This window comes from Cervus canadensis, chromosome 4 (genome assembly GCF_019320065.1).
Source record: "Cervus canadensis isolate Bull #8, Minnesota chromosome 4, ASM1932006v1, whole genome shotgun sequence".
Taxonomy (NCBI): domain Eukaryota; kingdom Metazoa; phylum Chordata; class Mammalia; order Artiodactyla; family Cervidae; genus Cervus; species Cervus canadensis.
Genome location: NC_057389.1, coordinates 50,295,324 through 50,310,118, shown reverse-complemented (window position 1 = coordinate 50,310,118; position 14,795 = coordinate 50,295,324). Strand labels below are relative to the sequence as shown.

At 44.7% G+C, this 14,795-nt stretch overlaps 1 protein-coding gene across 3 annotated transcripts in view; it reads right to left on the bottom strand.

Annotated features, from left to right (window-relative positions):
- DPYSL3 (dihydropyrimidinase like 3) overlaps positions 1-14,795 on the bottom strand; it is a 117,351-nt gene that overhangs the window by 36,125 nt on the left and 66,431 nt on the right. For all 3 annotated transcript variants that reach the window (XM_043465066.1, XM_043465067.1, XM_043465068.1), the window contains one exon: positions 1,610-1,698. In XM_043465066.1, the coding sequence (XP_043321001.1) occupies positions 1,610-1,698 (89 nt within the window). The remainder of the gene's footprint in view (positions 1-1,609; positions 1,699-14,795) is intronic.

Sequence of the window (14,795 nt, the reverse complement as noted above, 5' to 3'; positions counted from 1 at the left end):
CATGGGGTATTTTAAAAACTTATCAAGGGACTTCCCTCGTGATCCAGTGGTTAAGACTTTGCCTTCCAATGCAGGTGGTGTGGGTTTAATCCCTCATTGGGGAACTAAGATCCACATGCCTCAGAGTCAAAAATCCAAAACATAAAATAGAAGCAATACCATAACAAATTCAATAAAGACTTTTAAAAATGGTCCACATTAAAAAAAAAAAAATCTTAAAAAAAACTCATCAAAGGGAAAACTAGCCTAGATTTAGGGGCTGGTAAGGAATGTCTGCCCACAGAAAGTTTTATCTAAGCCAAGTTTCCAAAGATAGGTAAGCGATCTATAACCAGAATCTTAAAGCTAGCCAATGAAGCTGAATAATATAAAAATAAAACTGTATGAGGCCAGGGATGGCTCATTTGGTGGGCTGGATACACATTCTAAACTATGTCTTATCAGTGTGGGGAAGCAGCCTGCTTTATGTGATGAAAGGCTATGTGTAGGTCAAACGCTTTCTAAAAGATCACTATGTAAGGAAGTTGCACATAAAGGTTATCTGGCTGTGCTACTTTCAAGCATCCAATAGCAAACCATTCTGTAAAGTAATTACATATCCCTTAAGTGTCTACTGGGAAACCTGACCTGAAATGTTCATCCTATCTGTGCACTGCCCAACCAAGTCCTACCTAAGTCAAGGTTCGATTTAAATACCCTCTCTACCTCAAAACCTTCCAAGTCCTTCCTAAGTCAAGGTTCAGTTTAAACGCCCTCTCTACCTCAAAACCTTCCTCTCAAGGGATTTCTCCATTTGTGCATTTCTAAATTACTTATTCTTTACCTGAATTCCTTTGGTACTTATTATGGGGCTTCCCTGGAGAAGGCAATGGCACCCCACTTCAGTACTCTTGCCTGGAAAATCCAATGGATGGAGGAGCCTGGTAGGCTGCAGTCCTTGGGGTCGGGAAGAGTCAGACACGACTGAGCGACTTCACTTTCACTTTTCACTTTCATGCATTGGAGAAGGAAATGGCAACCCACTCCAGTGTTCTTGCCTGGAGAATCCCAGGGATAGGGGAGCCTGGTGGGCTGCCATCTATGGGGTCGCACAGAGTCGGACATGACTGAAGCAATTTAGCAGCAGCAGCATGGGGCTTCCCTAGTAGCTCAGATAAAGAACCTGTCTGCATACAGGATACCTGGGTTTGATCCCTAGGTCAGGAAGGTCCCCTGAAGAAGGGAATGGACCTATTATACTAGACCTTATATTTTTAGGGTACTGTAGTTTGTGGAGCTTTTCCAATGATCTTAAGGATGATGGTCACATCACCCACCTCTCCACAACACATAGAGCTCCCATCAATGCAGCTTGCCCAAAGCGGCCTGTAGCATCATTTGGGTGACTGAATTCAGATTTTTCACTTCATTCATGTGATCCAAGTGAACTAAGGCTAGTTTAAAATCTAGTTTTAAAGGGATTATCCAGACTGAAGGGCTAAATGAAAGAGTCATCTTTAAGGAGAAGGAGAAATGAAATACACAGAAGCACTGGTCTACTAAGCAAAAGAAGCAAGTTTCTTTCTGAGTCTCTAGTGAAAAGATAAAGCGAAGGGTCCTATATACATACTTTATTAAGCCATCTTCCATGTAAATATCAGCATAAAAGGATTGATCATCGTTGACGATTCTGCCTCCCTTGATCAGAAGACGGTCGCTCTAGAAAAGAAGGAAAACAGGAGTCATTCTTACAGCTAGGATTTCAGAGAAGAGTAGTCTCCCAAGGTTCTCCCAAGTCCTTGTTTCAGAGGTTTAGCAGGAACCACTGTCTTAAGACACCTGTGAGTTCAGTGCACTCAGTAATTGAGTGGCTGTGTCTCTTGGGGATCCAATCTTTCTTGTTTAACCATAACTCAAATTATTCTGAGTTTCACTTCTTTCTTCTGCAACCTATCACAGCCACTTAGAAACACAGCTACTCTTTATATTATCTTTTTCCAGAAAGCACTAAATGACGCTAAGTAGGATAACATTTACCTCGGTGTCTAGCATCCAGTCTGGTGTTCTGTTGGCACTCAATACTGAGTCTCAAAATTGGAACTTAGGGTCAGGCATACAATGAAATGGCCTTGAAAAGTCTTTATGACAGAGGGATCATGTTATGTTTAAAATTCAGGAGGCTTATACATGCACACATATGCAGATAAATTGTGGAATGTATAACTCAAGGAGGAGAAATTATGCGGGATTCAAATATGAACTGAGTACACTCAGTATACTGAGTACATTATACTCAGTATTTCTCACATTCTCTGAGATATATTTCTTTATTGCTTTTCTTATGAGAAAAGCCTTTTTTAAAAGTCATAACTAAATGAAAGTTGGGTAAGTGATCCAACTAAAAACAAAGCACATTCCAAGGAAATTAACAAAATACAAACATATATTTTATGTCTAAGTCAGGAGAGAAACAAATCACTGTCAGCTTTAGAGATCACAGATTCCATTAAATGAATGGAGCTTAGATCACAGCATGAAGGATGGACGTAGCTTTGCTGGGTTCTGTGGGAGAAGAGAATTCTTAGGAGCCTGGCTGAGTGGAACTGCAGCCTGAAAAAAATGGTGGGCTGTGGTTTGTTACGAATTCAACATACAGACTTCAACTATACCCACCCATCCATCCATCCATCCATTCATCCACTCATCGTTCACACATCCACTCACTCAGCAAACAGGTATCTAATATTTTTTATTAAATAGGTGGACACAATCTGGGTGTTCATTGGAAGGACTGATGCTGAAGCTGAAACTCCAGTACTTTGGCCACCTTATGCGAAGAGCTGACTCATTGGAAAAGACCCTGATGCTGGGAGGGATTGCGGGCAGAAAGAGAAAGGGACGACAGAGGATGAGATGGCTGGATGGCATCACCGACTTGATGGGCATGAGTTTCAGTAAACTTCGGGAGCTGGTGATGGACAGGGAGGCCTGGCGTGCTGCGATTCATGGGGTCACAAAGAGTCTGATATGACTGAGCGACTGAACTGAACTGAACTGAAGGATGTGGCAGTGAATGAGCCACACCAGGTCCCTGCCTTGACGGAACTTAAAGGGGAAGTCTGGCAATAAAGTCACTAGAATAAGTAAAACAATGTAAAATTCTGTCAAGCATCACAAATAAAGGGGAATGGGGCTTTTTTCTGACCACTTTTGCCGTCACCCCTACCCCTATGTTTTGGGCTTCCCAAGTGGTGCCAGGGGTAAAGAACCCACCTGCCACTGCAGGTTAGACCTAAGAGACACCAGTTGGATCCCTGGGTAGGGAAGATTCCCTGGAGAAGCGAATGGCAACCCACTCCAGTATTCTTGGGGAATCCCATGGATAGAGGAGCCTGGCTGGTCACAGTCCATAGGGTCACACAGAGTCGGACACAACGGAAGCGACTTAGCACTGCACAGGCTTTTTAAAATAGAGGCTAGGAATGGAGGAGAACTGCACACCGAGGGAACAGTGTGTGCAAAGGCCCTGTGGTGGGGGGAAAGTTATGTTTCTTTGAAAACCTGAAATAGATCAGTGTGGAGGGAACTCGGGGATCAGTCAGGGACGTGATGAGGACAGGAGATGACACTGGTGAGACAGGGCTTTCAAAAGGAACATAGGCTTTATGGAGAAGGATGCCCCACACACAGGCTGATTTCTGGCTTCTGAAATCAAAGACTATGAACAGGACCAGAAGATGAGAATTGAAGCTAGGGCTCCACTGGGGATGTAGCCAATTACTGCTGAGTCTCTCCTGCTTCCAAGGTATTGCGTGAGAAGAAACAATTTCATCATGCTGTACTGTCGGGGGAAGGATTTTTTTTAAAAGATACACATCAATAAGATGTTGAGAAAAAACTTACATATGTGGCCAAAAAAATGTACTAATGAGGTCAAATACAGACTCCCACCACACACAATCTCCAAGCCCCTCATGAGCTGCCCTCTGTCAGTACATCCACCCTCGTTTCTATCACAAGTTTTATCAATGTGTATGTGTGTGTGTTAGTCACTCAGTTGTGTCCAACTCTTTGTGAGCCCATGGATTGTAGCCCGCCAGGCTCCGGGATTCTCTAGGCAAGAATACTGGAGTGGGTTGCCATGCCCTCCTCCAGGGGATCTTCCTGACCCAGGGATCAAACCCTCATCTCCAGTGTCCCCCGAATTGGCAGGAGGGTTATTTACCACTAGCTCTACATAGATGGTGGCAAATCAAAGAATGTGCAGTTCTTGCCACCTATGGCTCTCTGGCCACTAAGCCTTTGCAAAGCTATTCTCTCTGCTGTCTCCTATGTTCACCTGCCATTAACAACCATCCTCTCTTTTGTTAAGCCTCAAAGGGTTTTTACCCCAGGATGTACTACCTGATTTTCCAGCAAATTTTAGGTGTTCCCACTGCAGCTGAAATAATGATATTATTCCACAAGAATTGGTTTACTGTTTAATGGTCTCCTGGCTACACCACAGGCTCCTGTGAACTTAGAACTGTGTCTTTTGATCTTTTTAGCTCATTTCCTGGGGCCCATCTCTTGGTGTTCAGTCACTAAGTCGTGTCTGACTCTTTGTGACCCCATCTTAGACAGCTGGGACCCATCTTAGACAGCTGTTAAACGTTGGTCACATAAATGGATGAAGGGTGGGACATAGGAGGGTGTATTATATCAGAAGAATAGAAAGGACATCTGAGTCAGAAAATTATGTGAAATGGTCAGAAAATTGGGCTTTTAAGGAAAAACATTTTAATTGAAGGCTACTGTAATCTACTGTTTTAACAGTAATTGCAAAATTATATGAGGCACTCCTACGACTGGGCTTCCCAAACTAGGGTGCACATTAGAAAAATATAGATTTCCAGGTCCTGCTCTAGGCCAACAAATCTGTATTTGATAAGCTCTATAAATGGCCCTTAGGCAGCCATCAGCAGCCCAGTACTAAGTCACACCCCAGACACAGTTTGTGTGTCTGTGAAGGTGACAGAAGCTTCTCCAGCAGAAGCTGCGCACTAACAATAATCTTGGTAACTTTAAGAGTTCCCTCTCACAGCTCCGTGCTTTTCGGATATTCTTTATCTTTCTAGCAAAGAGCTGAAATAAGCTGGTTGGGGGAAAGGAGCCAGTCACTGCCTGAACTAAGCCCCGTCATGAAATATGACCATCTTCTCCTGCCTGGGGACATCCAGTCCTGAGTCACTGGGGATCATCACTTCTTTCAGAAAGCATCAAATCTCAACAAGGGGGCAAAAGCTATCCCAGGCACCTTGTACATCAGAGGGATGGGAAGAGGTGACCAAGTGGAATTAACATCACTGAGATGGCATCATTCAAAACTGTTCAAATGCTACTGAAATGAATTTTGACCCAATCATCAGAAATCTAAATGAGCATAAAGATGAAGTGGGGGCCTTGCACAGGTTTCAGATATGGGAATAACAAAACCCCTGCTCTATTTAGTACAGTATTATTATTTGGTTTTTATCATGGACAGCAGAAGTATCAAAACCACAACTCACAGACTCAAGCAAATGCTGCTCCTGGGGTCCTCAGCTTGTCCCCCAAACTTTTATTAAAGTGGCTAATGTGTGCGTGCATGCATGCTAAGTCATTTCAGTTGTGTCTGACTCTATGTGACCCTATGGACTGTAGCCCACCAAGCTCCTCTGTCCATGGGATTCTCCAGACAAAAATACTGGAGTGGGTTGCCAAACCCTCCTCCAGGGGATCTTCCTGACCTAGGGATCGAACCTGCATCTCTTATGTCTCCTGCAATGGCAGGCAGGAGCCAACCAACGTTTCTCATGCATTAACACCTATAAGGAATGACGGCACTTCTTGAGCACAGGGGTAACCTGGAGGGTGTTTGGAACCCAAGATGCAGCTAATTAGAGACTGAAGCACCAAAGACTGTGGCTGCCTCAGGCGCTGCACGGCCACCAGGACTCAATGCAGCTCACTCTTACAGCCCAGCCAGGTTCTAGGCGTGCCAGCTGCCAAGCTTGGGCTCCACTGGGTTCTCCCAGTACTTGGAGAATCAGGCCAACCACCTAACCAAGTTTGTGATCTTGAGTTAGGACTTAACCTCTCAGGACCCCAGTTTTATTGGCTCAGAGTGGTAATATTAAAACACCAGGCTCACCTCGCAGGGTGGCTGCCAGAACGCAATAAGGGGGGAGAAGGGGGAAACCTGTGCATGTGTGTACATGTGTATATAAAATATCTAACACGCTAACACATAGTAAATACCTATCAATGCTAGTTCCACTATTTCTACTCATTATTTACAGTACTTTAAATTTGTATAAATTGCCTTGAATTAAGAAGCTTACTGGGGAGGGACTATTGTTCCCATATTCTAAATGGAAGATCTACAGACAGAGGTAGACACCTTTCTCCAAGTGACAGAGTTGATTAGTCGCAGTTGGAAGCAAATCCAGGTCTCCCATCTCTTGGCTCCTGACTGCTTTGCACCTGAGGCCACTGCACCAATAATCCTTAAACCTTATGCCAAGTGGCTCTTTCTGACAGGGCTGTCCTCTCTGATACTGAATGTGACAGGTCCAGTGCAGGAACGCTTTCTTTGTGGTAGAAAACTTCAGGAACCCAATCACTTGTAAGCCACTACTTATAAAATCAGTGCATCAGACATGCTTCTTATGGCCTAATTGTGTTTGTGTGTTTTTAAAAAAATTTTTTGGTGTATAGTTGCTTTACAATGCTGTATTAGTTTCTGCCATACAGCAAAGTAAATCAGCCATACATATACATATATCCTCTCTTTTTGGATTTCATTCCCATTCAGGTTACCACAGAACACGGAGTAGACTTCCCTGTGCTATATAGTAGGTTCTCATTACCTATGTCATGTCCTGGACTTAGTCGCTCAGCAGTGTCTGACTCTGCGATCCCATGGACTGTAGCCTGGCAGGCTCCTCTGTCCATGGGATTCTCCAGGCAAGAATACTGGAGTGGGTTGCCATGCCCTTCTCCAGGGGATCTTCCCGACCCAGGGATCGAACCCAGGTCTCCCACACTGCAGGTGGATTCTTTACTGTCTTAAGCCACCAAGGAAGCCCAAGAATACTGGGATGGGTAGCCTATCCCTTCTCCAGGGGAACTTCTCAACCCAGGAATCGAACTGTGGGCTCCTGCATTGCAGGCAGATTCTTGACCAGCTGAGCTACCAGGAAGGCCATTATCTATATTACACACAGTATCAATAGTGTGTATATGTCAACCCCAATCTCCCAATTAATGCATTTTACGGAGAGACCTGATTCACAATCCAGAATAGCAGAGGCCCTTGACATTTGACGAAGTCCAACTTATTTTTCCTTCAGTAGGGTGTGATAATGATTAGAAAAATTAGCTATAAAAAATTAGGAGTTTGTGAGAAAATGGGAGAGAAGAGAGGCAGAGAGAAAAAAGAAGAAGGAAGGGAGTGAGAAAAGACAGAGGTTCAGAGGGAGGAAGGGGGAGCAAGAGAGGGAAGGGAGGAGAAAGAAAACCCACAACAAGCAAATGCTGTTAACAATGGCTGTGATTCCAAGTAGACTGGAGAATGCAAAGACAGAATCTTGAACCCACGCTGGCTGGGGGATGCTGGCTCCCATTTCAGTCTTCCTCACCTAGCATTCAACTTGAAGGACTTAAATTACCACCTCCATCTGAGCTAATATGAATATGTTTCCCAGAGAAACCAGAGCCCTCCATGGATTTCTTCCCAGGCAATAAAGTCAGCCCCGGAACAGTACTTAGGACACATCTGTTCTCTACTCTGCAGACATTCCAGAAGCTCAGAATAAAAACTCTAATCCGAGGAAGGGGAAAAAAAAAAAAGAGGATATAAACTGGAGATGGAATCTTCTCCAGTCAAATCTTTTATTACCTATGTTCAAATCACAAAGCACAGACTCCGACCCTCAGTGGGGACTCAAGATCCTTTTAAGTCCAGATGAAGGCACAGGTGGTTATTTAAAAATAAAATCCCATCTGGATAATTAGATTTGACTCCCTAAAAACACTCCCACTCTTAAGAATAAACAGGATGGATAGACTATACAGATGAAATCTTGTTGCTTTTCTTTCCTAAAGCAGGATCATTTAGAGAAGACAGAGGAAAGGCTTTCTAAGACTCCTGGTTGACTCAACGTGGGATTCAGAAAAAGGTACTGACAGGGCTCTCAGGAGAGCAGATTCTCAACCCACCTCTGCTGTTAAATACGCAATCTTGGGTGAGGAGTTTGACTTCTCGAAGAAACACTACCTGTGTTTGGGTGAGTGACTTCACCTCTCTAGGCTTCAGTTACCTCATCTGTGAAATGGGGGACAATGATCACTTTCTCTAAGGGTGCTGGTTAGGATGACGGTGAGTCTCTGTTTGGCAATCTATGAATCTTAGTACATGGGAACTACTATCATGGTTATTCTTTCTTCCAATCATAATGGCTGCCGTACAGTGCCCCTCTCACAAACACTCTAGAAGAACTGAACCAACACTCTGTTCATCAAAACCTAACAGGCCTTTCCATAAAGGGAATTCCAGCGACGCCAGTCCCCAGCCAACCCCGGCAACTGTTCTCAGCTCCTGCCACCAGCAGCCAAGGTCAGCCAAGACTTCTCCGTTTACACCCACCCGCAAAGGGCAGGTTCCCACGGCCCCTCCAGGTCATTCTTCCTTTGGAAATAAGGCTCCGTGAGCAGATAACAATCTACATGCCCTCCTCCTTCAAGAATGCAGAGTGGGCGAGGTCTGAAACCTGCCCCCAGACTCGCTCTCCCTGCCCAGTGCATGGATCAGTTTCAGGCCCCTCAATGACAAACATGCCATGGAGACAGACAGACAGAGTGCGGTCAGGGAGAGAAGAAGACTTCCTGGAAGCAATGCAGCCTCTTGGCTTTGAGTCTTTATTGAAGCCAGGGGCAGTTGTACAGGGCTGGCTATTCCAAAACTCTGAACTGCTACAGGTGAATCTCAAGAACATTCCTCCAGGACATCACTGGTGGTCGAGTGGTTAGGACTCTGCGATGCCAATGCAGGGGACATGGGTTCAATCCCTGGTCAGGGAACTAAGATCCCACATGCCAAGTGGCATTGCCAAAAAAAGAAAAGAAAACAAAAAGAAATACCTTCTTTCTCTCATCACCCAAATATACTTATGACCAAGTGTGCACCATGGAAGCTAACACGGGGCACTCCCTTCAGAACACAGCCCACTACACATAATGCATAACGAACAGCAAGCACTGTTTTCACTTTCTTTAGCGGGTTTGATTTGGCCCTGGAGGGACAACCATAAGGTGGAGGAAGCAGTAGCCAAGGGCAGGATTAACCAGGGCAGGGTGGTGGCCCCGTCTTCTGAACCAGAACATCAAAGCCAGCTGTGTGCATTAACTCCCCCTACAACTCCACGTTCACCATTTTGAAGACATGGTTATCAAAGGGCCAGACAAGTGATGTGGCTGCCCGGGTCAGGCTGGAGTGGCGGAATGAACTGTGGATGGCATCTTAATCCCAGCCCCTGATAATGCTCTCCCAATCTTGAACAGGGTCCCAGACATGGATAAGCACAAGTGGAAAACCTGGCCAGGAACCAGAGGATGACAAGGGGAGGGATGACCCAGCGATAAACAGAAGGAGCCACAAAGTCATTCTACCCTCAAGCAGGAAGGTCAGCTGGGCTTTTGAAGCCCAAACCTCAGTCCCCACTGTGCTATTTTCAAGGCATTGGACAGATCCTGGTACAAACTGTACTGTTATTTACTTAATATTATCCTGAAATAAATGTATTTTAAAAGTAAACACTGTCTCACTCCCATAAATTCTAAGCTGGTGTCACTTACCAAAAATAGACAGTAAACCTAGGAATGAACACAATAAAAACCTCATGAAATTTGGGCTACATTCTGCCGTCCTCAAAAGGATTCTGGAGGATGAGCTTCAGATCTGCTACCTCTGTTAAAAGGTAGATTACCCAGGGTTGGGGTGGTAGGCCAGGTGTTCAAGACAAATCAACACTATCTGAAGACTTTTTCCTTCATCTGCTCAGAAGGTTAGGAAAAGAATTAGAAAGGAGAGAAAATTTCTCTCTATGTAGTTCAGTGTTACTGAATGCCCTCTTTTTCAGAATCACCTAAAATGATGTAATATAACTGCAGGACCACCATCCCTGCTCTTGAAACAAGGACCTACATGGGTCAACATGGGTTGGTTTGTCAGAAGGAAGAGCAGCGCCGGAAGTGGAGTCACAGGGCTGTCCCAGATACTGGGCAGCAGAGCAGGAGGAGGAGGGTACTGGGGATTAGGGAGGCTCGCTGGGTCAAAAGGGTAGGGAGGAGGAGGGAGAGGGGCAGGGTGGAGTAAATCTAGAGTGAGACCAAGCATGCTTCATCAGAAAATAGGATGTGCCAAATGTGGGCACAAGAAAAAAATGTGGTACATCCTTAGCTGGGCTTAGGGGAGAGGAAAATGGAAAGGCTGCCGTCTGGATGGAAACCAGCCCTAATCGCAGTTCTCAGAGCCATCCAGAACTGCAGCAGTGACCAAGGGAGTCTGGAAGCCAAAGCTGTGTTGGCATCTCTGCTACTGACTCACTGTGTGATTTTAGGCAAGTGACTCAATGGATCCATCTCTGGGCCTCAGCGTCTCTGGCTGACTGAAAGGCCCGTTTGTATATTTGTAAAATACAGGTAACTGCCTGCCTCCCAGGGCTACTGTGAGAATTAAATATGATGATGTAGTGTTGGGCACTTAAAGAAAAAGTTCCACGAGTGGCAGGCATTACAAATATTTCTACTAATTTCTCTATTGTGCTACCACCTCTGTTTTATTGCTCTGATTATGGACATGTCCAATTAAAGGCAAATCTAAATTGCAGTACAAATGTAAGGTTGCTACTACTATTAGATATAAAGCACCTGAGAAACACACTGCGTTGTTCAAGACAAGTGTAAAGTAGAACAGGGACTGACAAAAAGTCAGTGGTTTAGAGACTTAATTCCTGGCCACCTCTGCTCTGGATTTATATGAGAGCTTTGTGTTTTGTTTGTTATTTGGGTTTTTTTCTGTTTTGTTTGTGTGGCATTGTTCTTTGAGGCCTCAAATCCACGAGCTATGGAGGAAAGCTCCATATCCATAGTCAGACTAGGAAACTGGGGTCCAGCTCCGTTCAAACAGCAGACTGTGTCCCCTTAGCCCAACAGCCTGTGAGAGAGCCAAATGCCTCATTCATCAGGGAGGAGGGCCTGAAATTTCAACCAGGCCTTGATTCTAGGGATAAGCAGTTTTAATAATTCATTCCTGAAATGTACACTTGTGTGACTACTGGCTGTGAAGATGTTACGTTAGATGTACGGAAGGGCAATTCTGATCAGAGCAGGGGAACAGTAATTTGTAACCAGCATTTACTGAAAAGTTCCAACATGCCAGAAACTCTTACAAGCTTTATGTACATTTTGTTCAATTACTCCTCCATGAAATGAATTATCTGTTCTTCTCCGCACTGAGTTGATGAAGACAAGGCATCTTGGGGCGGGGGGAGGAAAGGCGTAGGGTCTGGTGTCACAAAACCAGTCACTATGAGCACCAAATGTATCAATGCAAGAAATGCATTTCAGGGTAAAACTGTAGAAATGGGTGGAGCCCCTGATACTTCATATCCTAGAAGAGGGAGATGCAAACGATGACTGGCTCTGGGTTTCACCTTTATCCCATAGGTCCTGGGGAGCTCAGGAAGGAGTTTGAGAAAATGAGTGAAATACAACCCCAGAGATTAAAAGAAAAACTGACAGAATGAACATGCCGGAGATAAAGGAAGGAACTAGTTAGAAAGTAATAGCAAATGACAAGTGGGAAAAAAAGGAAGAAGAAAGAATCTTTATTGCTCAGGATGCCAGGACACAGAAGGAAGACTCCGAGTGGACTATTAAAGAGCATTTAACAAAGGGATTATTTAACAAAGCATGGACAGGCTTCAGGGAGATTAAATGGATGGGCAGCCCCCAGGGCCCACCAACAGCAGGGAGTCACACCATCCCCAGGCCCAACGAGGCCAGAGGAGTGATCACCGGAGTCAAAGTGGGGGCAGATATACCGAGAGGGCGCTGCCAGGAGATGTGACCTGCAGCAGGGCACACCGCCACTCCGCAGTAACCCAGCAGCACGGAATCAGGGGCAAATACCCTGGCTTCATTGTCCACCCTCTCTCAACAGCGAGTGGCACATGTGAACTAAATCCAACCCGGATCCCAAGGGCCAAGGACCTACTGATGCAGCCCAGACTGGTCCAGGGCAGGGAGCAAGACAGAAAACCCTGGAGAGTGTAGCTGGAGAGGCAGGCAGAGCACACCCAGTCCAGTCCCTGGACAGCCAGCCGTGGCACACAATTTAATAAACTGAACACAGCCACACAGGATTATGACGCAGATACTTTTAAACAGGTTAAACTTAATCCTGAACTGAAGAAATATCTAACATAAGTACATTTCAAATGTGTAAAATACAATACTGTTCTTGCAAAAGCAAACAAATATACTACATGTAAATATGTTTATTACATTTCTATGTGAGCAGCAGAAGGGTCTGGAGGGATGCATATCAAATCATTGACATTAGGAATGGCAAGAGACAGGGGGTCAAAGGGCGGAGGTAGAGAAACTTTTTTTCTTTTCTCTTTTTCCTCTATTTATACATTATTTCACTAGTTTCCCAGTGCATATGTCATTTTATAACTTTCAAAAGTGATTTAATACAGAAAATTATAAAAAGGAAAAGAGAACAAGGAGTTTGCTGTGCTCCAGGTGACAGGAAGAGTATGGATTAGAACACATACGGTACACTTTGGAGTAAAGCTGGAATCTGCTTAGCAAGGAAGGGTAATAGAAAGTGATGTGCCACTATTTATAGTAGCCAGGAAGCAACCTAAATGCCCATCGACAGATAAATGGATAAAGAAGATGTGGTGTATATATACATACATATATATATATATATACACTATGGAACAATATTCAGTTATCAAAAAGAATGAAATAATGCCATTTGCAACAACATGGATGGACCGAGAGACTGTGAAGTAAAGGCAGAGAAAGACAATACCATATGATATCACTCATATGTGGAATCTAAAAAAATGACATAAGTGAACTTATTTACAAAACAGATACAGACTCACAGACATAGAGAACAAGTTTATTGTTACCAAAGGAGAAAGGGGTAGGGGAGAGATAACTTAGAAGTTTGTGACTAGCAGATACAAACTACTATATATATAATAGATAAACAACAGATCTTAATGTACAACACAGGGAACTATACTCAATATCTTGTAATAAACTATAATGTAAAATAATCTGAAAAATAATATATATGTATGTGTGTGTATATATATATATGCGGGTGTGTCTGAATCACTTTGCTGACACCTGCAACTAACATAACATTGTAAATTAACTATAATTTGATACAGACAAACAAATAGGAGGTGATGTGCCAAGGGTGAGTGGCATGTCAAGGCAGGTTGGTCAGAAGGAGCCCATTAATAAAAATGGAGAATTGAAAGGAGAGTCATGAAGCTGGGGTGCAAGAGCATGAAGAATAATTTTGAGGTGCTATCAGTCACACACCAAATAGGGAGGAAAAAGGACCTGAGATTTAAGAGACTGGTCAGAAGCTGATGGCTGGAGTTAACTCCACACTGAGATGGCCATACCAATGGGAATGAGGGATAGTCCAGGCTCCTGAAATGGGAGTCAGGACCTGGATTCTGGCCCCAGCTCTGCAACTCTGAGCAAGGTACTTGGCCTCTTGGGGCTGGTGTCTGCTGAATGGGACCCACTTCCCTCTTTTAGGAGCACTTCTTTCTCCACTTTGATCACTGGGGCCTGGCAGCCGGCTTTGACTGGGTCTTTGGACTGACAGGGAAGCCTAGTGAATCCCCACCCTATTGCTTCTCAGAAACAAAAAACTCTTTCAGTAAAGCTGAAAGCCAGCCAAAATGCAATTCCAAGAGGAGCAATCATGCTTGGCCCTTGGAATGTGTGAGCAGCACCTGCAAACGACAGGCCATTGTTCCCCATCTATTTGTGGAGGCTACGGGGATTCTCCTCCGAGTCTGACCCTATACTTCTAAAACTGGCGGGGGCTGCCTGGCGATTGCATTTGCAAGCACACAACCAGTGGCTTCTGCAGCTTCCTCACCCTGGCCCGTGGCAGATGTGTCAAGAAGGTACAGTTACCGTGTTGTAGCTCACACCACGCTGCCGTGGAAAGGGCCCTTGGAGAGAGAGAGTGGGAGGGAGGAACTGTTTCAAAGAGCCGAGATGCTCCCAGTTTGCTCTGTCGTGAAGTCCAGGTGGCGAGTCAGTGCCAGGGCAGCTCAAAATGAGAAGAGCTTTGGAGTCACAGCCCTGGCTGTAAAACGAGGGGAATGACATCTGTCCCAAAGGACTAAGGTCAGCAGTCTAGCCCAAATCCCAGTGCATGGTAGGTGCTCGAGAAATGCATGTTTCTTTAAAAGATGCAGATCTTCTCAGGTCAATGTCTCTCAGCTGGATGACAACCCCCTCTGGTCTTGATCTTTGAAAAGTAGCCTGACTTTCCACCTCTTTTTAGTTAACATGTATGTCTTAACTACCTTCCTATCAGAACCCAAACACACTTCCCTAAGGAGTATGGGAAACAAAGGGGATGAGGCACTTTCTCTTTTTTTCTGGCTCTTTCTTGACACAAGACGACGACAGTGGTGATGACTGACTCTCTGGGTCGCGCCTTCTGACTGCCTAGG